General features: G+C 36.8%; 1 protein-coding gene across 2 annotated transcripts in view; it reads left to right on the top strand.

The window, feature by feature from the left end:
• ALCAM (activated leukocyte cell adhesion molecule) overlaps nucleotides 1–26962 on the top strand; it is a 202977-nt gene that overhangs the window by 166080 nt on the left and 9935 nt on the right. The window contains exons 7-14 of one of the 2 annotated variants that reach the window (XM_045785286.2): nucleotides 3082–3209; nucleotides 4779–4911; nucleotides 8776–8888; nucleotides 10933–11068; nucleotides 11175–11308; nucleotides 14430–14562; nucleotides 16417–16455; nucleotides 16749–16866. In XM_045785286.2, coding sequence (XP_045641242.1) covers nucleotides 3082–3209; nucleotides 4779–4911; nucleotides 8776–8888; nucleotides 10933–11068; nucleotides 11175–11308; nucleotides 14430–14562; nucleotides 16417–16455; nucleotides 16749–16866 — 934 coding nt within the window. The remainder of the gene's footprint in view (nucleotides 1–3081; nucleotides 3210–4778; nucleotides 4912–8775; nucleotides 8889–10932; nucleotides 11069–11174; nucleotides 11309–14429; nucleotides 14563–16416; nucleotides 16456–16748; nucleotides 16867–26962) is intronic. The other variant, XM_045785287.2, reaches the window with a different exon arrangement.

Below are 26962 nucleotides of genomic sequence, written 5' to 3'. Positions count from 1 at the left end.
TTTTTTATCCAATCTGACACCCTGTGTCTTTTGACTGGAGCATTTAGTCCATTTACATTCAGAATAATGATTGACAGATATGAATTTGTTGCCATTTTATTACTTGTTTTATTGTTGTTTCTGGAGATTTTCTCTGTTCCTTTCTAGTCTTTATCACTTTTGGTCTTTCTTCCCCACTCAAAGAGTCCCCTTTAGTATTTCTTGCAGGGCTGGTTCAGTGGTCTCGAACTCCTTTGGTTTTTGTTTGTCTAGGAAACTCTTTATCTCTCTACTATTCTGAATGATAACCTTGCTGGATAGAGTATTCTTGGCTGCAGATTTTTTCCATTTGGTGCATTGATTATCTCTCTGTGGAGAGATCTGCTGCTAACCTTATTGGTCTTCCCTTGTAAGTTAGGAACTTCTTTTATCTTGTTGTTTTTAGGATTTTTCTTTATCTCTATATTTTGCAAATTTAACTACACTGTGTCTCAGTGTTCACCTGCTTCTGTTGATATTCATGGGAGTTCTCTGTGCCTCCTGGATTTGGATGTCTGTTTTCTTCCCCAGATTAGGGAAGTTTTCAGCTATAATTTCCTCAAATAATCCTTCTGCCCACTTTTCTATCTCTTGTTATTCTGGGACTCCTATGATACAAATGTTATTATGTTTGATGGAGTCACTGAGTACTTTCATGATCTGAGATTTTTCTTTCCCTCTTTACACTCCCAATTTCAATATGCTTCAGACTCTTTGTAACCATGGTCCTGCACTATGTCTCAATCTTTATCACTTCACTGTATCTTCTGCAGTCCTGTTCTGTTTTCCAGATTCCTCCTTTAGACAACTACTTACATTCCTATTCATTTACTGGCACTCCTTACTTTTGTTTTCTAGCAAGCACCTATTTATTCTTTAAATCCCAGCTGTAGCATCAATTCCTACCAGACACTTCCCGGTCTCATGCATCTATAATCTACCAGGGATCACATCATATGCAATTTTTACGTTGTTATAGTCTTAATTATTTGATGTCATTATAAGTAGGTTGAAAGTCATGCTGTTTTCAATTTTATAACTTCAGCACTTAGTGCCAGCGCAAAATAAATATTAACTAAACAAATGAATACATGAGTGGTCAGAAGATAACTGGATATGGGACAAAGAAAATTTGAATAGACTCTTGGTTATTATGTAGTGATATATATAGAGTAGTGAGATGTACTTACCTGAACAGTTTAAGGCAATCATGGGTACCTGCTTAAGAAATTTTTATTTCAGTCTTCACATATCATTGTAATTTTCAAAACATAGTATTAATCATTAAGACATGGTGGCAGAGTGGATAAGAGAAAGCCAGAGTACCTGGCAGAATGATTTACTAATGGGCAGAGTAAAATTCAGAGAAAAAGTTCAGGGGCAATGGGAGAGCAAGAGATTGTTAATTTTGTTTGAGGCATGTTAGTTGGACATCCAGAAAGTTACTGTTAAAACTCAAATCTCTCTGATCTCAGTGTAGTTCTTCAGTTCTCTAACACAGAACAGAGCCTATTGAAAGGGAACACAGAGAAGGGAAGTTTTGAAATAAAGCAGGAAGTCAGACAGATTGTGATCCCTAGGTGTTCCGGTGTCAGCTTTGATTGAGTAGTCTCGCAGTGACATGCAGCAGGCCAAAGTAGTCAGCGAAGGGCCACATAAAAGAGTGAAGAAGGCATAGAAATGGAAGGCCAATGAGGGGATGAAAAACAGACTTTATTTACCTTCCAGCTTTACTGGAAACTGTAGTGAGGAAACTACCTTGGGGAAATTCAGAAAAACTAACAAAAAGTATATTAAAACAAACACTGTTTAGCTTCAGAATGTTCTGGGCAAATAGAGAGGCCCAAGCATGAAGAAAAGGCAACAAAGCAATCTAAACCCTCCTATGTTTTTTCTGCATTTGGATATTAAAAAGATACATAAATGATAGCAAGAGATAAGAAAAAACTTCTGAAACTACCACTTATTTGTTTTAACAAAATAAGTTCATAGATTATTCTTTTCTTATTCTTATTCTATTGTTCTTATTATCCAGCTGTTCTTATTATCCAGCTGTATAACAAGCTATATTAGAAAGTGGGTCATTTTGGGGTGCCTGGGTGGCTCAGCCATTAAGCGTCTGCCTTCGGCTCAGGTCATGATCCCAGGGTCCTGGGATTGAGCCCCTCATTGGGCTCCCTGCTTGCGGGAAGCCTGCTTCTCCCTCTCACACTCCCCTTGCTTGTGTTCCCTCTCTCACTGTCTCTGTCAAATAAATAAATAAAATATTAAAAAAAAAAAGTGGGTCATTTATAACTGCCAGCACCACTTCCTCTTATTTTCTGCTTGCTAGATATTGTCCTTTGTATCTAGCCTTTAATTTCTTTAGTGTTCTACCGTTAGTAGTAGCCTCTACTAAAGAATACCCTTTAGCCCTATTTTCTCCATAAAAGTGACCAAAATGGAATGAAAGTTGCACCTTTGCTCCAGTGAACAGAACAGAATTACAATACTTTGACAGTCCTGTTGATTGTTTTAGGGGTGTCCTTCAGTTCACGGGATTCTTCTTTTTGAAAACTGATCTACTCTCCTGCATGCCAGAAATCTTGCTGGCATTGCTCAGCTCATGTCTCTTTTTTATTTAATACAAGGTATTATTAGTAAGATGAGTGTAGGGGTGCCTAATTGTTTAGCTGCTATGCTTGCTGATCCGGTCTTTCCAAACTATGGGGTTCATATAGTATAGTTAAATGTCCTTATAATGAAATCATGCAGTGAGATTGTTCCTACTGGTCTTTTACTCATAAAATAATTATGGTCATTCATACCTCAGTTAGAGACATTTTGCTAAGAAAAAATTGGTTTTTATGTAACAGGGTCTCTTTGTAGTTTTCTCTAACCAAGATTAGTACTTGGTATAGCAAGTAGCTATTAACTTCAATCCCTCTATAGAAGGATACATTTAAGTAATTACCATTACTAGCTTCTTGAGGAAATTGTGTATAATTTAGTCATTTGTATTGTATGTACAGAGTAATTTGGTACTTGATGAAAATGGTTAACTTGTGTCTGTGACTCTTATAGATCCTACTGAGCAAGTGACAATACAGGTGCTGCCATCAAAAAATGCCGTCAAAGAAGGGGATAACATCACTCTTAAGTGCTTGGGAAATGGTAACCCTCCTCCTGAGGAATTTTTGTTTTACTTACCAGTAAGTGCTTAAGGATTATTACTTGAGCTAGACTACTATCAGTTTTTCCTGTTGTGTGGCAGCTGGCTGACATTAAGAATTATGTGTAGCTGGGTAGCTTAAGAGAGAAAGGTGTTATTCTTGGGGACAAGGGACACCTGTAGAATGTCCTTTGAAAGGTTGTTTTTTGTTTGCTTTGTTTTGTTTTGTTTTGGCACCTACCAGTGATCTTGACGTTTTTCTCAGTTTTAAGAGATTTCAGGGAAAAAAGGGTAAAAAAGCTTATCATAAGAAACCATAATTACCAAAACTCTAGTTTGTATTATCTAGATAAGTTATTAGAATCTGTTCTTCGGAAACAGATAACTCCAAAATGAAGAATGATGACAGCAATGATGTAGATTCTAAATCTACCCACAGTGCCTTCCTGAACACATCTCTGAACCTCTGAAGTAGGACCATTCTGTTGCACGTTATATTAAAGCTAGGTGCCCTATCTTGCCATGGCATATGGTCTTGAAGGGCAGGCTCCTCAACTTTTATCAATATGATAGCTGAAAGGAATGGTATATAGAGAAGATAATTTGGAGCATTCCTCTAGGATGTGTTCTAGATATCATGGTAGTATGGAGTCAGACTAGGAGAGAGCCTTTGAGGACACTTGTCTGCTCTCCCAGAGCTCTTCCTAGGTTTGTGTATGACATAACCTTCCATTGAGAGAAGCCGTATACAACCTTATATTGCATTTACTTAAGGGTTACATTTACAAATGTCACCCACTACCTTTCTCAGCAGCATTTAAGAATATCATCTACTACGTTACTCAGAAGACTAATATAGCTGATTGCTTTTAGACTTAAATGTTGGTAGAAAAGTTTGTTTCTCCCAATAGATAATAGTATGTTCTTTGAACAGTATGTTCAAAAAACATACTGTTTTTGTCTCATATGCAAATGAACTTCTGAATCTAATTATGTTTCTACTTTGGCTATCAGAGATGAGAGCCAAATTTGTGTCTTAGCTTTACAGCAATATCTGATGATTATGGTTTTTTTGTTACTATTTGCACCTAGTTCATCTATATTCTTTCTAGTCTTAGTTTATTAATTCTTTTCTTTTTCTTCACTCTGTAAAAAAAAAAAAATCCCCCCTCTCATTTCTTTCTCCCTTCTTTCCCCTCCCTTCCTTCCTTTCTTCCTTTCTTTTTTTCCTCTCTTTTTTATTTGGATATGTGGCATGATTTCTTTTAAACTGCCTCAAATCTTTTTGTTGAATTAGAAGACGTAAATAGAAAATGAAATATTAGATTTTTTTAAAAAAAATATGCTTTAACTCTCAAATTCAAGCCATGCTGTCAATAGAATAGATGTCATCAGTATCATGTTTATCAGCTCCTCAATTTCCTTAGAACCAAAATTGCTATTATTTTTCCAGAAATCAAGCAACACAAACTCTGCTCTCATTTGTCCAATCATAGAAACACATTCCCTTTTTTTCTTACATAAGAAAATACTGTTTTCATCAAGAAATACAACTCATCTCACTGTAGCTATCAAGTGTAATCATCTGACATTTTGCCTCTGTCAAAAGGGACAGCCTGAAGGAATAAGAAGCTCAAATACTTACACATTGACAGATGTGAGGCGCAATGCAACAGGAGACTACAAATGCTCCCTGATAGACAAAAAAAGCATGATTGCTTCAACAGCCATCACAGTTCACTGTAAGTCACCTTATTCTTCATTACCAACTTCACTTCAAAGGCCTCTAATAGTCTAACTTGGCTGTCTTTCAAATAAATTGCAACTATGTTTTTCTTAAGTAGGGTGGTTTCAATAGACTTACTGAAGTGCATCAAAGCAAACTCAGCTTTGGCCCAGATTTGCACTGCAAGATTGAATCTTGAGTGGATCTAATAAGTGCAACTTTTGGCAGTGGTAAACGTCCATCTTCTTTCTGAATGTCTTCAGTTTGTGGTATCAACAAAATATTCATGTGGATCTTAAAGAAATTACTCATTTTATATTTTAAGAAAATATTGAGATATTCTCAGAGTTCACAACGTTAGCATTTGGCCCAGAAAAAAGTGTAGGTTGAGTATCTTTATTATTATTTTTATTTTTATTATTATTATTACAGAATAACATTAGCACTGAAACCCAAGCAACACAGTTACTATAAACTCAGCTTTTGGAAATAGCAGAGGTAGAGACCACTGAAAGCCATTTATTGGCTTCTATATAGAAGAACAGAAAATTTCTGGAAACAGAAACTCTTCAAAATCACCCTAAACATATTCATTTACTCTTAACCTGCTTTTGATGCCCAGATACTCCAAAAGTTATACTTCAGTATGATGGGAAAAGAGATACATGAAAAAGAGCACTTCCGGTCCTTTATTTTGTAATTTCTGACAGTCTGTATTCTTGATATACCTGATGTATTATGGAAAGGGGGAACTAATTTCAACTGCTCCCCAGTAACACCAGAATTTACAGAGTGCTTTAGGCAAATGTCAGTCATGCTTAGAGGTATAGGCCAAACTTTCTAGTAAGTCCTTTGTACCCAATAACACCTCTTGACGTGCTCCACTGAAATACAGTTTCTCTAGACATGATGTGCTCTAATCCCATTGAGTATGAGGGGTTTCTTTGTTTCAAAATTGAAAGAGAGTAGAAATCATTCTGAGGAAATGGTTCTAAATCTCTCATTCTACCTATAATGCATGGAAAACATACAGGATGGTAGATAAAACTTTGAGGGAAATACAAGGAGATAGATACATTGGGGAATAGAATAACCAGATGGTTGCTTTTGAGTGTCTGATGTTGGGAGCACACCCTGGGGAGCCCTATAAAAATAGAGGACTGTTAAGAAATGTTCACAGCCAGGCCGTTTCTGTTTGTGCCATATTCATGTTGTATAGATCTGAGAGTGTCTGCCATCAGAAACTGGTTAGAGAGAAAGCTGCAATCTCTCAAGATAAAAACAATGCTACTTTTTCTCTGAGGACCAGTCAGTCCTGGGACCATTTATCCAGCCTGTTCCATGACAAAAAAAAAAAAAAAAAAGGGAAGTGAGAGAATACAGCCAGCAGATAGAATTTCCTGTGAAACAACTCTCTGATAGCATTATCCATGAGATCTGTGGGCCAGTAACCAATAATCTAGTGCTTAGAGATGGTACAGTAAGCTTATGTTTAAGAGATGCCAGCTACTCGGGGCCCTAGAAGGAAAGGGGCCTTATTTTATCGCTTGTAGATCAGGTGGGGAGGAATAGTTGGTAGAGTAATCAGGTAAATGTGGTGCACCCATATTGTACTGCAGGGATCAACTGTGATAAAGAAAAACAAAATTAAACAAAAGTATGTAACAGTTTAATTGGATTTCAGTGCACTTAATTGGATTTAAATGCTTTTTGGTTTTGAAAGGTAGACTATAACATCGGGCTTTAAGGCCTATATTTCTCTTTAAAAGCTGAAGTAAGGATTACAAATAAATGAAGATTTTACTCTGAATTACATGAAATGAAAACATAAAAATCCTGTTTTTTGCCTATTTATCCTTGATTGCTTGTTTGTTGTCTGAAAACAAGATTTGTCTCCTTTCCATAGATGACTGAAGGGAGTGTGGCTAGGGAAGCACCAAGACACACTCGCACATGTTTGCAGAACAGACCCCTCATCAGGGCTCTCCGCCCGCACCTCCGTAGTTGCTGATGAAGCGTCTGCCTGTCCTCTGCCAATTCATGCGCACATAGATTCTTCCTCAGAACTTCCCAAGTCCGTCATCAGCCTTTAAAATCACTTCTTTTATCTTCTCACTGGCACGTTAACTGTCCGACTAACAAAAGCTTCTAACTCCCTGAGTAGGGTTTTCATCTAAATGTAATCAATCCAGATTTTCCGAGGAAATGCCACTTTTCTCTGTGATCATGCATATTTTAATATTAATGAGAAACCGTGAAAGCGTGCTTCTGTCCTTCATGCAGTAATTGTTTTCCAGAGCATGCACAGTGACAACTCAAGGCACGGGTCCTCCCTTCATGGTTCTTACAATCAAACGGGAAAAACAAGGATTACAAATGATGTTGGCCAACTATCAGCCAAGTGCAGTTATAACATGTAAAACCAAGGAGAAGCAGGGGGTGCAATAGGAAATCCCCACTGCCATAGAATAAAGTCTCAGCTCTGAGCATGGCAAACACAGTCCTTTGTAGTCTGGCCTCCACTAATTATATAGATTTATCATTCATGTGTTATAACCATTCATACCAGATTACTCACTGTGGTGAAGTCTGCTGTACTCTGTCAGCAGTTTGCCTTTGTTCATGTGCCAAAAGTTTTCCCTGTATCTCCATTTATCAAAGCCGTTCTCAGGTGTCAGGGACCACAAGCAGATACTGCCTCATATACAAGCCTTTATTACTGCTTTGCAACCCATTTTGGCTCTGTTCTCTACACTCCCAGAAGTCTTTGCTTCTACCTCCGTTTGTAGCCCTTCCTTTAGTTTTTCAACAAATACTAATTGAGCTTCTAATCTATAGCGTGTGTGCTAGTAGGTGCTGATTTCATGCTGCTGTGTGTCAGTCACATAGCTGAGTGCATATGACCTCTACCTCAAAAATTGTAAATTGTCAGCTTATAGTCATCTCTGTATCTCCCATCAGTGCTCGCTACTTAGTAGCTGCACAATAAATGTTTGTTCTGTTGAATTAGGTTTTCCTCATAGAGATCATACTGTGATAGTAAGATTTTTGTAGAAATTACTTTCCATCTGAATGATTATACCTACTTAGATGTGTTTGTCCTGTTTTTAAAAAATGATGTCTGCTGACAGTGTACCTAACAATAGATCTTATTTAAAATTTCAACTGCATGAGAAGTGGAATTGTATTTTTTTTAAAAAAAATCTAACTACTGTAGTCAATTCTCTCTAAGAAACAGATAGACTACCTCATGGTTTTTCAGATTATCACCTGCTGTCTAAATATACTTAATTTGCTCCTGGCATGCCTTACCAACTCTTTTTATAATATTTACCTAGTCATCATCTTTCTTTTCTTCCAGAATTGATTTAAGAATTATTTTTCTTAGGGTAATAGACCCGAGGGGAATAGTTCTATGCACTCAAAACATCAGTCATGTTAAAGGCAAATAAATGCATAATCAGTTAGATTGACCATTTCCTTGTCCAAGCTGGTCTCAAACCTGGCTTGAAAAAGTGGGCTGATTACACTACAGTTCAGTTATTATTATTATTTTTTAAAGATTCTATTTATTTACCTGACAGATAGAGACAGCCAGCGAGAGAGGGAACACAAGCAGGGGGAGTGGGAGAGGAAGAAGCAGGCTCATAGCGGAGGAGCCTGATGTGGGGCTCGATCCCGTAATGCCGGGATCACGCCCTGAGCCGAGGGCAGACGCTTAACCGCTGTGCCACCCAGGCGCCCCACATAAATTAGTTCTGAATTTTGAATACAGTTAGAAGGATTTTTTTTTTTGGTCTTTTATCTTTTCTTCTCCAAAATATTTTGACTGTCTTCCTTTCCTGGAGTTTACATTTCAAGCAGATTTTCTGCTTCACAGATTTGGATTTGTCCTTAAACCCAAGTGGGGAAGTGACCAAGCAGATTGGTGATGCCTTGCCTGTGTCATGCACAATATCTGCTAGTAGGAATGCAACCGTGGTATGGATGAAAGTAAGTCGTATTTCTTGGTAATATTACACTGTTTGGACTGACTAACTCTTTTGCATTTAATATGACCTCTAAATACATATACTTGTGGGTAATATGTTTATACACTCACACTCATGCTCTCTTTCTCTATATTATATTCGTGTTAATGATGTCACAATAAAATTTTAGAGGTACTCAACAACAGTATGGCATCCATAATTTGATTGTCTGAAATTTACTTTGGGACATTGATTTCTGTGTATCTACTAAGGAATTCTACACATACACACATGCTCATGGACCCACACATGTATACGGTTCTATGCTCTAGAGCTTAACAATTTTCAGTGTGTTTTAATCCACATTATTCTCACATGACATTTGCAAAGAACCCTATGAAATACGCAGGATGTTTTTTATTTCGCCATGTTATTTGGAAAGAAGTTGAGAGGAGAGAAATCAGGAAGCTCTTAAGTGGTAGAGTTAGACTCAAACTCAGACCTTACTGGGTTTAATAAATACTGTGCTCTGATCACACAACTTTCAGCCTGCAACTGAGCCTAAGTGTCTGAATGTGAGTTCATTGAATTCATAGCACCTTGAAGGTAGAGATCCCTTTTCAGCCCTGGGCCATAGTAGAGCACCTGGAACACAGTGGAGCTTAGTCAGTATTTCCTGAGCGAGTGCCTCGAGTCTTGTCATTGTCTGAAATGTAAGCCATCACTGGGAACCCAGTCATTGTTACCTTTTTAGAGTGAGATAGTAGGATTGGTGCTTGGTGATTTGAGACAAGGTTATCGCCAAAGCGAAAGGTTGTAACTGTAATCCCACTATTCAAGTCCTCGGCTAGTATATCTAAACACCCAGTGCACGTGTTGATAAAACACATACAAACCATTTCACATAGGAGTTGACAAGAATTACTTTATAAAAATTGTGGAGAAATGTATCGTTAGCATTTCTTCTTGCTGAAAATATACATTATTTTGTATTGCTTTTTGATCACTTTTAACACTAGATCCTCTCTGACTTGCTTTCCTTTAAAGCGCAGTTTCTTATTTTATTCTCCTTTAATTGGAGCCTCATCACCCTTGTTGTTTCACTCAGATAATTAAAATGTCACCCTGTAGACTGCATATTTGTAGTAGTCCATGGTCAAAGGGCTAGACACATTCTAGGCAACTAGACTACTTGGTAATCACATAAGCACTTGTTGCTTCACTACAGGACTAGAGAGACTAAGTTTACGTGGCTAAACCGGTTTCTACATCAACTGCAGTCACTGTTGTTCATTGAATGCCGAATGTCGGTAGGGCTGATCAGGATGACCTGGCCAGTGGTTAGCTGATGGGGAGTGGAGAAAAATTCATAGTGGAGAAAGACCACATGATGTTAGGATTGTGTTTAGTTGCCTGCTTAGAATTTCCATTACTGGTAAAATAGCATTATTTTCTGTATACCAAGTGATTTTTTTTTTTACATTAAATGCTACATTTCCTTTGTTCATAGAAATTAGGGTAGGAAGCTGTTAGTAATGATTTCTTTAAAAACATTTTGTTATAATTGCCATGGCTCTGTAATGGATCCCCTGTCTTGATAAACGCATCCTATCAAATGGCTTTCTGGCATTTATGTCTATCATTGATAACATAGCACAGACTTCCAATGCCTTTCAATACTAGTTCATCTACGTTTACTACAAGGAGTAGCTATTATCAATTAAGAACTTTCCTTTATGTAAATACATTATACTACTTACATAATTAAGTCATCAAATAATTCAAGATTATTATCCCCTTTCAAAAATAAGGAAACTGAGTCTCAGAAATGTATAATTTGTTCCAAATTACAAATTCAGTAAATTAAAGAGTCCGAAATAAAACTCTGAATGTGTAAAACTACAAAGGAAAAGGGAAATTATTTTTGAAAGTGTCTGAAGTTAAGAAAAAGGAACGTTCATTTTCCTTAGATCTGGAAGAATAATTTTAGGCTCCAGGATTATCTAATAAATATGTGGAGAGTTGCATTTGAGCCATATGAAGTAATTAGCTTTTTGTTTAATCAGGACAACATCAGGCTTCGATCTAGCCCATCATTTTCTAGTCTCCATTATCAGGATGCTGGAAACTATGTCTGTGAAACTGCTCTGCAAGAGGTTGAAGGCCTAAAGAAAAGAGAGTCATTGACACTCATAGTAGAAGGTAAGAAATACCTAGCAATAATGCAGATTTTTCTTTGAGAATTTGATATCTGGTTTCTTTTATGATCTTAGTGTAACATCTTATTTTGATTCTAATGATATTTTAGGAAAACCGCAAATCAAAATGACAAAGAAAACTGATCCCAGTGGACTGTCTAAAACAATAATCTGCCATGTGGAAGGTTTTCCGAAGCCAGCTATACAGTGGACAATTACCGGCAGCGGAAGCGTCATAAACCAAGCAAGTATTTGTCCTCTTGTTAGATGCCGCGCTTGGCCCAATGTGGGGTTTTACTGAAGTGCCTAAGCTGTAGGCTAGCTTGTTAGCAACATGAAATTTGCAGTATATCCTCAGAGGAGGCTTTTGCTAACTTCTTAATTTTTCCAAAGGAAAGAACATGGCTCAAAGAGAAATTTTAAATCCCAGGGCCATGGAGAATGGGAGAATCATTATGTTGTGGTCAGTATCTGTTTTTAAAAGAATGTAAATTGAGTGTTGTTCCGTGGTCATTAGTTTTTGAAACTCGGGTGATTAAAACATTAAGGTATACACTTTTCTGCATCATAAACTTACACATCTGAGTATAAGTGGCCTCCATTACTTTGCTTACTTATGCACGTTAAGGGATATTTCTTCTTAAAACTGGGCCCTGGGGTGTGGTGAGGAACACAGTCACCGTTTGTGAACATATGGTCTAAATTATGTATGCCAGGCCTAGGGCCAGAATAAGACTAGCTAAATATATAGTGTCTAGGATGTTTCCTTCTAAACAAAAGTAGACATCAACCAAAGTTTAATATTTGTAACTTTGTCAGGACATTTTAGTAATAGTAATAGTAAAGGGCTAAGAACTTATGGACACTACCAATAATTTTCTCTTTGACAACAACAAAAAAAAGAAGAAGAAGAGAGAGAATCTGGCCTGTCACTAGGGGTTCAGAACTATCATCCCATTAAACTGCTAGTTTGCTTGGGTTACTGACATACTTGTTAATACCATTTTCTCTACAATAGTCTTCATGTCCCTCTTCTCAGTGGAGCCAGTTAAAGAGTCTTAAGGAACACCCAGAGGCGCCATTTGATTATCTGAATCTTCTGTGCTGCCTTCTTCCCAGCTTTGGACCCAATGGAAATCCAGGAAGGCATTCATAAAGCAGAGTTGCATTTAGTTTGAAGTTAAAATTCTTTCTCTGAAGGGAAGTTAGTTAGGCTGCTGATCCAGCTTATACAACGTAGTTTTGCAGAGCAAGGTGAAGTTTGGTTCTTTCAGCTATGGGTAATGCATATATATTTGCATAACTCTTAAGTATGGAAGCTTCCCAAAGGATTGGACATTCTTGAAGCAAATGACTCCTGATTTTATTTGGTGTAATGGGAGGACACAAGGTTGCGTGCATGACAAAGGCAAAATGGCTCTGGGCACCTGAACTCTAAGGAAATACATTTTTCTTGATTCAGACTAAAGACCTGAAATACCTGAATTGCTGACAGTGTACAGATCTGGGGGGGGGGGGTTAGCATCAAAAACGACTGTTTCTGGGGCGCCTGAATGGCTCAGTCAGTTGCGCCTCCGACTCTTGGTTTCTGTTCAGGTCATCATCTCAGGGTTGTGAGATTGAGCCCTGTGTGGTGTCAGCCTCTGCACTCAGCAGGGAGTCTGCTTGAGATTCTCTCCCTCTCCCTCTGCCCTCCCCCTACCCCTTCTCCTTCGCGTGCATGCTCTTTCTCTAAAATAAATCTTCAAAAATGACTTTTTCTTTTCTATTTATCCTTTTTGCTTTCTAGCTAATTAAATAATAATTATAGCAAAAAAGAACCTTTGGGTACTGGTACTACAAGCATAGAAAATAGAAAAATGAGCACACAATAAATATTTGGTGAATGAACAGATACAAAGATTTAAAAGGCCACTCAAAATGAATATATTTTATAGAGATAAAACAAAAACAAAGACTGAGAAAGTCATGTGAAAAATACTAGTGGGAAGTGGAAAAATAGAATGTGAACTTACTATGAGGATAAAAATAACAATGTCATTCTTCATTGTCAAGGAGAAGGAGTGATTCTGGGCCACTAGGTGATGTGTTATTTTTCTTGTTCTAGGTTTGTGCTGATCCATCTGTAATCTTTTATTTGTTCCCTCCTCAAACACGTGGTGAATCTGTTGTTTTATAACTACTGATGCCTTTAAGCACTCCTGCCCCAGGGACTAGACAATATCCCTAAGCAAGAGACTATCTCTTGTCCTCAAGGCCCTTATCGTATAGTTGAGGAGAAAGCAAATAAAGAACAAGGTAGGACATGGTGGGCATAACACAACTCAGAAAATAGCTCCAATACGTATTTGCTTTAGTGCAGTTGGGTTTAGGACTCAAGTCCTGGGGAAGAGGTTAAAGGGAATTGTCTCAGGGCACCTGACTGGCTCAGTCGGTAGAGCATGTGACTGCTGATCTCAGGGTTCTTATGTTCAGGTCACACGTTGGGTGTAGAAATTACTTAAAAGAAAAAGAAAAGAAAGTGAAGGGGCTCCTGGGTGGCGCAGTCGTTAAGCGTCTGCCTTCGGCTCAGGGCATGATCCCAGCGTTATGGGATCGAGCCCCACATCAGGCTCCTCCACTATGAGCCTGCTTCTTCCTCTCCCACTCCCCCTGCTTGTGTTCCCTCTCTTGCTGGCTGTCTCTATCTCTGTCAAATAAATAAATAAAATCTTAAAAAAAAAAAAAGTCTATTGATTAAAAATTAAAAAAAAAAAAGAAAAGAAAGTGAATATCTCTTATTTTTGGAGGAATTAAATGTAGTGATTGTCCTCGTTAAGACCTCACAAAAACCAAATGAACTTAGCAGTCACTAAAAAATAACCCATTCTCTGTATTTTAGCTCAGGAAACAAGAAAAAATTGTGTGATTTTTCCCATGAGCAAATCATACGTATATCAATACTTAGATTTAATGGCTTAAGGTAAAGGAATCAACCCCTGAAGTGAAAAACAATGACATAATTTACAAATAAGAATTAAATTCTTGAGTTTATTAAGAGAAAATTAGTGACTAGTTAATGACTAATTATTTGAGACAAATACTATCATGCCCAAATATTAACTAACATGATAATCAAAAGAGAAGAGTTTAATTAATTATTAGAATTTACGACAGGAGTGTAAACAGAAATTCAGTTATGGATTCACTAATCTTCCTCCCTGCTGTAGATAATAAGCCTGATTCAGCCTTTATCAATGACCTTACATGTACCCTGGAACACCAGGTAGCACTACGAAGCACCTTCCTGTTTCACTAAGTATTACTCTTTTCCAAGGTTTTAATCCATTTCTATTTCTAAACCCATCTTCCCTCTTCTTTTCCAGACAGAGGAATCTCCTTATATCAATGGCAGGTATTATAGTAAAATTATCATTTCCCCTGAAGAGAATGTTACATTAACTTGCACAGCAGAAAACCAGCTGGAGAGAACAGTAAACTCCTTGAATGTCTCTGCTAGTGAGTATTTCATTTCTGGCATTAAAAAAAGTAAGAAAATTTGAAGTTATTCTTCATTAGTTTAAAATCTTCAATTCCATCTTCCTGTACTGCATTATGGTAAGTTTTATGTATTTATTTTGCATCTGGTATCATCATCATAGGCTCTTTTTTTTTTTTTTTTTTTTTTTTTGTCCTGGTGTCCATCCTTGTATTATCCTTGTCTGGACAGTTGAATCATTTCATGCTTTATGGGTCAGAGACCTTACCTGGTCCGGGAATATTTCCCAAGAGCAACAGAGGATAAGAACTGAGTTATTGTTATTTAATCCACTTTTTGTGTTCAGAATAGAGATAACTCAAAGATTATCTTAAAGCATTTTTGTCACGGTTTTAATTTTGGTAAAATTTTAATTCCCTTTAGTCTATTATTTTTATCTATTCCAGTTCTTTGTGGTATTTATCCTGCCTTTATTTTGAATAGGAATGCCACATGCATAGTCATTTAGCAAATTGGTAGTAAAACTGATAATAGAATTTATGAAATCCAGTTTCAAAATTGATAATTTTGAATATCATATTTAAATCATAGCTAAAAATTAGATAAATGAAATTATCTTACAAAGAGTGAAAAAAATCTGACATGCTGAGCAGCTTTTTCTGAAAACAATTGTCATTTAATTTGAAGTTATCCATCATCTTCAATTCTGTCATTGTTCCTATTGCTGTGTCAACCTTCAATCAGGAGAGGCCTTGGAATGAGGCTTGGTTAGGGACAGGATGCTAACTGACCTTCCAAACTTTTACTTTTTAGTCAGTTGGATTCCCGTATGTAACACTAGCAGGATAAGGATATGCTGGCTAGAAGTAGCTGGAGCTAGGAAAAAATAATTGTGTAAAGATAATGGTCCTTAACAGAATATGACTGGAATACAAAAAGCCCGATGGAGTGACAGGAGAAAAGAATCAAACAAATTTAACTTTAAAATAGGTGCATTGACTTCTCAAAATTCAATTTAGCAAGTATTGATTTGTCCTACCTAGAAAGAGAACTTATCCTTTCTTCCTGAACACAAGTTTTTCTTTTATTCTAACCCACTGAATAGTGGCTTCTAGACCTTGCAGTGGCTTGATGAACATTTAATACAGTTTTTTTTCAAATTTAGTGAGCACCTCCTGAAATTCCAATATAGTATGTATGAGAAGGGGTCTGGGAATCTGCATTTTAACAAAAGTCACTGAAAGTTCTGGTGCAGGTCCATACAAGCATATTTATGTAATTTAATATCAGGTGATAATCTAACGCATTGGCGATTCTTAAAATGGGCCAGGAGCATGGTGCACTCAGAGTCATTTGGAGGGCTTCTGTGAACATCACAGATGATGCCTCTTTGCCTCTGAGACATCCCCAGTTTTAACCTCCGCCCCTACAACTGTGAGAACATCTCTAATGACAAGTCCCTGATACTGGAGGATAAAAATGAATTTGCCACTGAGGCAGGAAAAGTTGAGAAACACTGCACTATAGATTTGATAGATGGCAGCTTGTTTCTCTTAAAGAAGAAAAGTCCTATTAAAAGGTGGTAAACAGTGGAGAAATTAATATGGATTTCAGATTAACACTAAAGCTTGTCAGTTGTGAAATTTTCTATGGTAGATTAATACCTTTGCAGTTTTAACGACTCTCCTTAAAACAAGATTAATTTCTTTGTAGGGAAGTTCACGCTCTATTAAATGTAAATTTTTTTTTTACCCTTAGCTGTAGAATAGATATTTTATCTTTGAGTATTATTACATCATACTATAATGGTAAAGGTGACTTTCATATATCAACAAATTTTGTTTTTAATTTCATATTCACATTTTTCATTTCAGTAAGTATTCCAGAGCACGATGAGGCAGACGAGATAAGTGGTAGGTACTATGCTGCCGACTCTTGTTCCTTGACTATCAGCTCAAGATTTATGAAGTGTCATTGTATAAGTAATTTCTTAGCTGCCACAATTTTGACTTGAATTAAAACAGCAAATGAGACAAGATAGTAAGAATGCTAAAAAATTTTATCTTTTAAAAGCACAAGTTTGCATGTTACTCCTAGTAGTAGTAAGCCTTAATTATTTTTAATAAGAAATAATAACCAGATTAACTTCTTCTCAGAAATCCTTGGCAGTGTCTGTAATTGCATGGGCTTTTCTTCTCTGTTGTAGATGAAAACAGAGAAAAGGTGAATGACCAGGCAAAGCTAATCGTGGGAATCGTCGTTGGTCTCCTCCTTGCTGCCCTAGTCGCTGGTGTGGTCTACTGGCTGTACATGAAGAAATCAAAGTAAGTTGCAGAAAGAAGACCTTGTTCACTGACTTGCACTGGGAGAGTTATTAATACAGTGTGTAATGACGCTCACTTGAGCAGGGCATATAATTTCTGTGATGGGAAAGATGTGTCCCCCAAATCAGGCTGAGGATCATGTTTTGCTTTCAGCTCACAGTGAATGCTTTGCCAGCGTCGGAGAATTGAATTGGGGTGTGGTTTCACATGTGTCCCCTTATTTTTCTCAGTCAGTAGTCTAAATTCAACTATTTGATTTTTTTTTTCAGTGCTAGGGGGTTTTTAAAAAGCGTATACTTCCAAAAGGTCAGCTATTCTAAGCCATGTGGCTGAGGTTGGTGGAGAGGAATTAAAAGTGGTTAGTACATCCTGCCAGGTGTCTGCGGTGATGGGACTGGCCAGCACTGAAACTGTTGGTGAGGTAGTAGTATCTTGTCACTTCTCTGTTCTAGTTAAGTCACTTTGGTCCATAAAAGGATCTAATTCAGAAAAAAGAAAAGTGTGTCATTATTTTATCTGCAATTTAAAAAGAAAATTAGACCAAGTACCAAGACTACTTTAAAAATTATTTAGATGGTGTTTAGATTAAAAATTATTAGTTGTAGGGGCGCTTGGGTGGTTCAGTTGGTTAAGCGTTTGCCTTCGGCTCAGGTCATGATCCCAGGGTCCTGGGATTGAGCCCCACGGCAAGCTCCTTGCTCAGCAGGGAACCTGCTTCTTCCTCGCCCTCTGCTTGCTGCTCCCCCTGCTTGTGCTCTCTTTCTCTTACTCTCTGTCAAATAAATAAGTAAAGTCTTAAAAAAATAAAAATAAATAAAAATTATTCATCGTAAATAATGTAGATGGAACCAACGTTACAAATTATCTAACAGTGCTTTATAATGGTTTATAATCTGATTAACCAGTGAAGATTCTTAACGTACACACATGCCGAATATTCCTCATCACCCCAGATTTGACCCCAGATTTGGATGTGAGTGCGTAGAGATGGGGTCCTAGCATTTGCATTTTTAAAGTTTCATTAGTGATTCTGTTTCAAACATGAGGAAATTGATTTTTGCGAGGGGATGTGTAGAGCTAGTGGCAACTTTGGACTTACTTTCTTGATGTCTGATATCACCCCTTTCAACAACTCAGGTAAGTTAACTTAAAAGAAAATCAAAAGAAAAAGCAGACTCAATAAGACCCATGATCTTACCCTCTAAAGAAAGCAATTTCAGTAAAGAAAGTAATATTCGAATGGAGCTGCCATCAAAGGGAGGCAATAGCTCAGAAATTTTTCAGGTCACATTGTATGAGCACGTACTGAGCTGTGTTTTGATCCTGCAACTCATCTCTGAAGTGGATACTGTTATTACTCATATTTTACATTTGAAAGAATTAAGGCAGAGAATGGTTAAATGACTTGCTTAGGGTTACACGGTTCCTAAGGGCCGGGGCTGTGTTTGATTTCGGACAGTGCTGTGTTAGCATCGGTATGCTTCATCACTAGGTCTGATTTTCTCTCACCATGCCTTTTCCTCTGGGTTTTTTTGTTTTTTTGTCATGTAAGGCAGAAACTTGTTCCTGGTGTGTGTTGTAGTTGATGAACTCATCCACTCTCACACTGGGGTACAGTCACTTCTGATCTCGGCACCTCGCTCCTCCATCTTGAGCAGTCCCCACTGTCACTTGGTGACAAATATGTTCTTTTTCTCAGCAAACGTTTTACCTACCGACACTTCATGTGGGCTTGTGTCTGTGGTTTCTGTGGAAAATTTAAAAGATTGCCTGTACCATGTGAATGAAAGGAAATGTAAGCAGTTGCCCAGAGGCAATATCTTATTAAAATTCTCCTTCTATGTATAAGTTTCTTGTTGGTCAAAATCCTATTCTCTCTTTATAATCCACTATAAGGTACTCACAAATATAACAGCTTGGGCCTGGGGTATTTCCATTTTATTTACTTAGGATTTCTGATGCATTCCAATGTAATTTTATTTCTTAAAAGAATAAAAATGAAATTTCTCTGTATCCTGGAATTGAGCTGAAAAATAAACAGCAGTTTTCTACATTTTGACCAAATAAATGCTAAATTTTTGGAACACCCCCAATGTTCTTAATCATCCTATTCTAATTGCCAGGATCTCATTAGGCGCCATTTATCCTTCCGTGAATAAAAAAAAATTATGTGTGTGGGATTTTTTTTGTTGTTACTTCATTGGTTATTATCATATGGTGACTCAGAATTAAAATCATGGATAAATGAATGCTAGACACTCGGCTTCATAGTGTCTTTAGGTCAAGGGTTAAGACTTCATGGATTTCCTTTAAAGTGCCTCATTAAAGTAAGTGCAGATTTTACCATGTGACTTGAACATTCGTCTCAGTAACTGTTACTTAACTAAAAAGTGCATCAGTTTGCCAGAGTTAATATTATTTGTAAGCAAAGTAATAAATTGCAACTCTCATCCCAAGCATCAAAGTGTTTTTATGAAGAATTTGTGAAACTCTTAAGATTTGCTAAGTGTTCTGCATTCCTGGTAGGTTATTCCTTGCTAGTGCCCTCTGAGATGAGCCAGCATTTTTGCAAGATGAGTTATTATTAATCCCCATGTCCAGAGTAAGTATACTTTCATAACAAGAGCTTTCAAGTTAAGAATTGCTAAGGCCATTTTTGGATCTAGTATACTCTTTCTTCTTTTCTATTCTTTTACTTCAACTTTTCAAATCAATATGAGGATTTCATTACTATCTTTAGCTAATTCATCACCATTTTATGTGGGTAGGAGAGGTTTTTTTATAAAGATACGGTCCAAAGTTTTCCCCCAGATACATACCCCTATGTTTACCATCTTGCAAAATAATACCATTAATGATCTTGTGAGTCACCATTATGGCAAACACTTTGAACAAAAATTATGAGTTAAACGTTTTATTTAAAAGACTCAGTGATACAGCTCGCAGAGCAGGGAGGTTTAAACAACATTTAGGGGAAGTTCTTTGCATTGGCATTTTTAAAAGTCAGTGGGGAGAGAGGAGAGAAACAATCTTTTATGCCCAAGGAGAATTTAAGAGTGCCTTTGTTAACATACCTAGCGATACTTCACTAACATGCATTCCCGATTCCATTGGTATGAGCTACATATTTTTATATCTATTTCAGATATGGAGGACTGCAGCAAGAAATGCTTAGTAGTTGTACTTGGCATTGGGATCTGGTATATTCATTGGAGAGAAGGACTCATGATTCTTATGCTGCTTTGAATAATAAATTCCCACTGGAAGCTTTTTTCTTTACAATGGCTATTTTTTGATAATGAAAGTGGATGACTGATCATTTCCCATATTTGTAGGGTATTAATTCACAGTTCTAGGCAAAAAGCATTAATTGACTCAGTCTGCTTCATGTCTAGTTGTTTAACAAATAGGAGAACATTAAAGAACTAGGACTGATTCAATTATTATTTTTTTATTATTTTCTCCATTTCTCTCCATCCTGTCCTCTGAACATTGTTTTTAGCTGTGCAGTAGCTCTGCTGCTATTTGAGTTCCAAATCCTCTCTTGCATATCTTATAGTACAATCATTACATAATAATAATAACAGAATAATAAAAAATAATGAAATAATAATAATAATGAAAAAAGAGCCAAAGATAAAGGAAAAATATAAAGGCAGCATGATATAGCCACTAACTTTTTCAGGCATTTGTTAAAACCATAATTTCCATGTTGGTTGCATTTAAGAGACCCCTGACCACCATACTTCGTATCACTAAACTGAAAGTAAGCACTAACCAGATATTTGTCATCTCAAAATACACATGGTGTGAATCTTGGAAACTTACCAAGAGATTTATCTTTTCTAACTGTGGAACTCATGACTATTTTCATGAAGTTTTTATGTAAGTATAAAACTCACAAATCTGTTGTTAGTTCTTCCTTGTATGATGCTTTATTATTCCAGTCCTGTCTCAGAAAAAAACAGAGACGGTCCTACATTGGCAAAAAAGACTAAAGAGGACTTGGCTTAAACCCTGAAGTTTCAAGAAACAATGCTATTTGTTTCTTAACAATGCTATTAAGCCTTTCTAAGATTTTTCTCATTAGTATCTCCTGATACATGGAAGATCTTACAAGAAAGTTGATTTTAACTGAATTCTATTTCCAACCTACTCTAAAATTAAATGTGTGTTCCCATGAGGGAAAATCAACTCCCCACTGAATAATTTGAGAAGATAGTGCTTGAGGACCATCTATAGCACATTTCTCATGGCTTCCCTCATTTATCACTACATAAGCACCTGTTAGTCTTTTTTCTTATTTTTTTAACTGAAATCCTCAACAATTTAAGGAGTTAAGTGCAATTAACCCTATTTCACAGTGTCCAAGTCTCTATGAAATTAACCTATTCAAGATAATACATGTAGTATATTATTCTATATTATCACATATCATTTCAAATATATTTTGTTGCCTCAAGACTTCATTGGAATTAAATTTTCATCTCTGACTTTGATTGCCTGCTGGCATTTAATATAGTGCAAGGGATGGGAGAGTGTGCCGTAAAGTACAGGGCTGATGTGGCCTCTTCCCTTACATTAGAAATTGGGCTAATCCAAATTTTGGGTTCTTTCTCTTTCCCTACCCATAGTCTAGCAGGCAGCTGGAAGAAGGAAGAAAAGAAAATGTCCCATTATTCTATCAAACTGTAAATAACAGAGTAGACTAGAGGGGAAGTAAGATAATTTAGAAATGCTAGAATCCCCATCCAGTCAATCACAAGGTCACTGGCCATTCGAAGGGCAGAATCATCCATCCATGACCCTCCCCTCTCCTGCTAGGTACTACTTGAAATGTTTCCAGAAGAAAGGGCTTGCTTCAAAATATAATATTTTCAGTTTTTCAAATCTTTCTAGCTTTCTGTATACGTGCATTTCTTTCCTCTTTTTTTTTTTTTTTAAATTTAAATTTCAAGTGTGTTCTCTTCAAACGTGAATGGAAGCCCTGTTCCGAGAGCCGGGCTATGTGCTGTACCAACACTACCCCCATTAAGGAAACACTTTGAATTCTGAGGCTGAGTGCGTGCAGGTGGCATCCTGTTCTTGTGCATATTCTTTTTTTATGTTTAATTAATTGCCCAATTGTTTATATAATGGATGTCCCCATATTCACCATTGACCTAAAGGAAAGGCCGTTTTTTAAAATTTTTACTGAGGACTTAAGGATTCCCTATTTCAGTGGAGCGTTTCTTTGGAGAGTCTTAGAAATTCAAAGGATATAAAATGGAAAGTAGTAATAATAAGACCAACTCTTTATTCTTCTTTTCCTTTTTCAAACCCAGAAAATGCTGACAGCTCTTCTGAGATGCAGGGACTAGAGCCCTCCTCTCCTCTAACTCTTTAGTAAGCTTGGCCTGGGAGGAAGCTCACTCTGCTGAGAGCTGTGACCAGGGAAGAAGGAAAAAAAAATTAACTGTTCTCTTGGATATGAACTTAATTACCTGCACAAGTGTCAACGGCCAGTTTGCTGAAAGTGGCAGTTCCACACTATCAGGTCCCGGTCTTCAATCCTGGTAGCCTTGGTGCCCTTCTGTGGTATCTGCCAGGCCTGCTATAAATGAGAAATCACAGAAAATGTCCCTCTACCTAGGAAGTGTTAGTGATTACTCATGCTCCCTCTAGAAGAGTTTTCAAATTTGTTATACATAAACCTCCTTTTGAAACACCTGAAATTTCATGAACTTTTTCATGTGGGAATTATTTTAAGGGGCTTTTGTTTTTGTTTTTCAACTGTACAATTCCATTTTAACATTCTATCTTTTCAAATGATACCACCTCCCAAGATGGTGATGTATTGCTTATGCCTCCCACTCTCACCCTCCTTCGCTTTGCCGACCTCCTTCATCCCCCACTAAATATTTTTTTAATTGGGATATAGTCGACATACGACACTGGTTAAGGTGTACAACATGTTGATTTGATACATTTCTATCTCATGATAGGATTCCTGCCAGAGCGTTAGCTACCACCCCCATCACGTCACATGATTATCATCTCATTTTGCGGTGAGAACATTTAAGATCTAGTGTCTTAGCAACTTTGAAGTATTAAAACGAAGGCACACTTTGTTCAGACACCACCATATTAGTCTCCTACCTCCTTTGAAGGAGATCTCGAAACAAGTCTATAATATTGAGGGAAATATCACAAAAAAGTTGGTGAATATTCTGAAAAGTTATTTAAAAGCAACTTGAACCCTTAGTAGGCACTGTACTTACAGAAATAACACAGCACAGAGTTGAGACCTAAGTGTGAACTCCCTTCTGCTGCTTACCAGCTCTGTGACTGTGGGTGGCAGCTACGTGACTCTCCTCAGTTTGGTTAGTCTGTGCTACCTGCGGGGGGCTTTCCTAGACACCATCACATTTACCCTCTCAGCGGCCCTTCTTAGCAGATCCTGGCACCCGCAATCTATAGGTGAGCAAGCTTGCTTCCAAGGAGGTATTTATCCAAGGACTTGTAGCTCAGACTTGACACATGAGGATGAGAATCCAGGCCCACCGACCCTAAGGCCAAGACTTTTCTCCATGCCTCACAGATTAGACGAGAGGGTCACCCACTTCTAGGGCTTCTTCCAACGTTATTGTGATTCTACGATTTAAATTTTCTCTCATATTTAAAGTTACAAAAAAGCCAAACAATGAAGAAAGTTTAAGACAACCATAAAAATTTTGACCCACGTACTCACTCTTTATAAATGCCTAAACTTGTCCTTCAAATCAATTGACCCAAAAATATTTTGCTGAAGAGAATGATTTAAATACATTTGTCTTCCCTTCCGGTAGTAGATGCATTTCTAACCTCTGTAATTCTTTCAAATCTCTGAAGTTTTCCAAAATTAAAAAAAGTTACATTTTATATTCATTTTTACCCCATCAATTTCCAAACCAAGCCAAAGTAATCGGAATCATTTTTAAAGGCTTTTCCCTGCTAGAGAGTGGGGTCTCAGTAATAAAAATGGAAAAATTAATAATAAATGCATGTAAATCTTATATATGTATGCTCAATGAATACCCCCTCCCCCACCAGCCACACTCTTACTATTTCTATTGAGTACATTTCACAGTGGTTAACACTTAGCATATTTGTGTAACTGTGTAACGTGGTGCATGATTCTGGAGCAAGACCCCTGACGTTTGAATCCTGGCTTTGCTACTTACTAGCTGTGTGATCACAAGCAATTTTATCAGTCTCAATGGAATATAGACAGAGATACCCTAACGCTGAAATAATTTCCTATCTATGCCACACGTAGAACACTGCCTGGCACATTAAGGCATTATGACAGGGCTAGCTGTTACGATTTTGGAGAGAGAGATTAAGAAAAGAAGGAAAATGCTTGCTTTTCATTTACCATTTCTTACTGGTTTTTTATTTTGTTTTATGAACTTTAAAATAAGAAAAAACCACTCATTTGAAGTTACTCAACCCTCACTTGATGAACATATTCTACAAATATTTCATATTACCCCTAACAACCCCTTTTTTTGTAATTGTGAGCAGTGATCTTCAGCCTGATTTACCTGGACAAATATATTCAAAGATACTGTGATTTGCCCTGAATAGAGCTTCCCTAGAGATAATTCTAGTCACTCCCTTCCCCTTGATACCTCCTCCTTTTTAATACAACTTGAGGAAACCACAGAAGCTACTCTCTGTCTCTAGACCAATATATCCACCCGGAAAGTAAATAGAAAGGGAAATACAAATAGTATGCAGTTTTTCACCGCACCTTTTGCCTGGTTCTTTCCGTCCCTGCTACAATGCTTTAGCTTTTCTCAGTGTAATGTTTTTGTGTTAAGGTAAAATATGCTTACAATAAATGTGCAATTAAATCTGCTTTGATAAATGTAATACACCTTTTTGAACATTACTCCAGTTACAAAATAGAGCATCCCATCACCCCAGAATGTTCCCTTGAACTCTTCCCGTTCAGCCCCACCATCCACATTCCCTTGGGCAACCACCGTGTTGATTGTTATCACCAGAGATTACGTTTGTCTAATCTTGAGCCTCATATAAATGGAATTACACAGAATGTACTCTCTTGTGCCTGGCTTCTTTCATTTAACATAATGTTCCCGGGATTCATGTATTAATGATTTCATTTTTTGAAATTACTGAGTAGTGTTCCACTGTTAGAATATGTCACATTATTTTAATCCATTCTGTTGTTCGTGGACATTTGGATAGTTTCCAGCTTGGGCTATTATGAATAATATGGCTAAAAACAACCTTATACAAGCATTTTTGTGGGCATATGTTTTCATTCTCTTGGGTTAATATCTAGAAATGGAATTGCTGGGTCATAGGGTAGATATTTTTCATAAGAAATTGCCAAACAGCTTTTCAAAGTAGTTGTCCAGTTCTCAGCTCCTACCAGCTGTGTTTGAGAGTTTCAGTTCTTCCACATCCTTGCCTAAATTTGGGGTTGTCATTCTGTTTAATTTAGCCATTCCAGGAGGTGTGAAATTATATCTAATTTTGGTTTTAATTTATATTTCTCTGAGACCTAATGATTTTAAGCTCCATGTACTTACTGGTCATCATTTCTTGTGCAGCGACCGTTCAAGTCGTTTACTTATGATTTTACTGGTATTTGGGGGTTTTTTTGTGAATGATGTAAGAGTTCTTTACATATTCTGTATAAAAGTCCTTTGTTATAGATACATTGTGACTGTTTTGTCCTAGTCTGTGACTTGGCTTCTTTTTCTTTTCTTAAGGATGTCTTTTAATGAGCAGAAGTTTTTAATTTTAATGAAAAACAATTTAGGAACTTTTTCCTGTTATGTTTAGTGCTTTCTGTGCTCACTCTTCAAAATCTGTGCTCACTTTTCAAAATCTTTACTTATCCCTAAATGGCAAAGATATTTTTCTGTCATTTTCTAGAAACTTTGTACATTTGGGGTAAGATAAATGTGGTCTGTTTGGTTGGTTTTTGCTTTTCCTATACATATATTTGTCAAGTAATTCCAGCACCATATGTTGACCTTGGAACATTTGTAGTACTAGTGGTAGTAGTGGTGGTAATAATAATAATATTAGTAGTGGTAATAATGTAAGTCCTTCAACTTTTATGTTCTGCTTAGTTAGCAACCTTATTTCTTTGCATTTTCATATAAATTTTAGCAACTTGTTAATTTCTACCAAAAAATTAAGAGCTCTGTGGGATTATAGTTGCTTTGAATTTATAGATAAATTTGAGTAGATTTTAATCTTAAACTTGACCTCTTATGTAGCCTTCCAACATATGAACATCATATATCTCTCCATTTACTCTCCATTTTTTCTTAGCAATATTTTATAACTTATAATGTAGATATTGACATGTCTTACAAAATTTATTCTTATGCTTTATGTCCTTTGCAGCTATTATAAATGCAATTATTTTGCAATTTTTATTTTCCATTTTTATAATAGTATATAAAAATATGATTAATTTTTTGTTGTTGGAATCTGTATAACCATCTTCTTAAATTTGCCTGTTAATTCTATTGGTTGTTTTGTGAATTTCTTAAGATTTCTATGTAAACAATTATTTCATCTGAAAGTAGAGATAATTTTACTTCTTCCTTTCCCTTCTGTATGCTTTTTATATTTCTTTTTCTTGCTTTATTGCACTCATAGAGACCTCCAATACAATGTTGAATAGAGCTGTTGAAATCCTTACATTTCTAATCTTAAGGAGAGAACTGTTCAATATTTGTTATTATGTATGATATTGGCTCTGTGTTTTTCATATATGCCTATGCAAAGTTAGCCAAACTGTGAGGCTAAGGTGCAGTCCTTCCAACTGCCAAGACTTCTGATCCCAGATGCAAGGAGTTAGGGTCCAAATACAAAATTAGAGAAAGAGTCTACATAAGAACACCCTCGCTTCTGATACCAATCCAAGTTGAGGGGTTTCCCAAAACCACGCTCAGCTTTGATCAATTTTTAGAAATACAGAGTTTACTGGAACCTAATATACTCTCATTTATGTTCATTACAAGTAATGGATATTGGCCAAGGAAAAGAAGTATAGGGCAGAGTTTGAGTAAATTCCAAATATGAA

Source organism: Ursus americanus, chromosome 4 (genome assembly GCF_024610735.1).
Source record: "Ursus americanus isolate L20-20 chromosome 4, mUrsAme1.1.p, whole genome shotgun sequence".
NCBI lineage: Eukaryota > Metazoa > Chordata > Mammalia > Carnivora > Ursidae > Ursus > Ursus americanus.
This window is presented reverse-complemented; position numbering and strand designations above follow the sequence as displayed.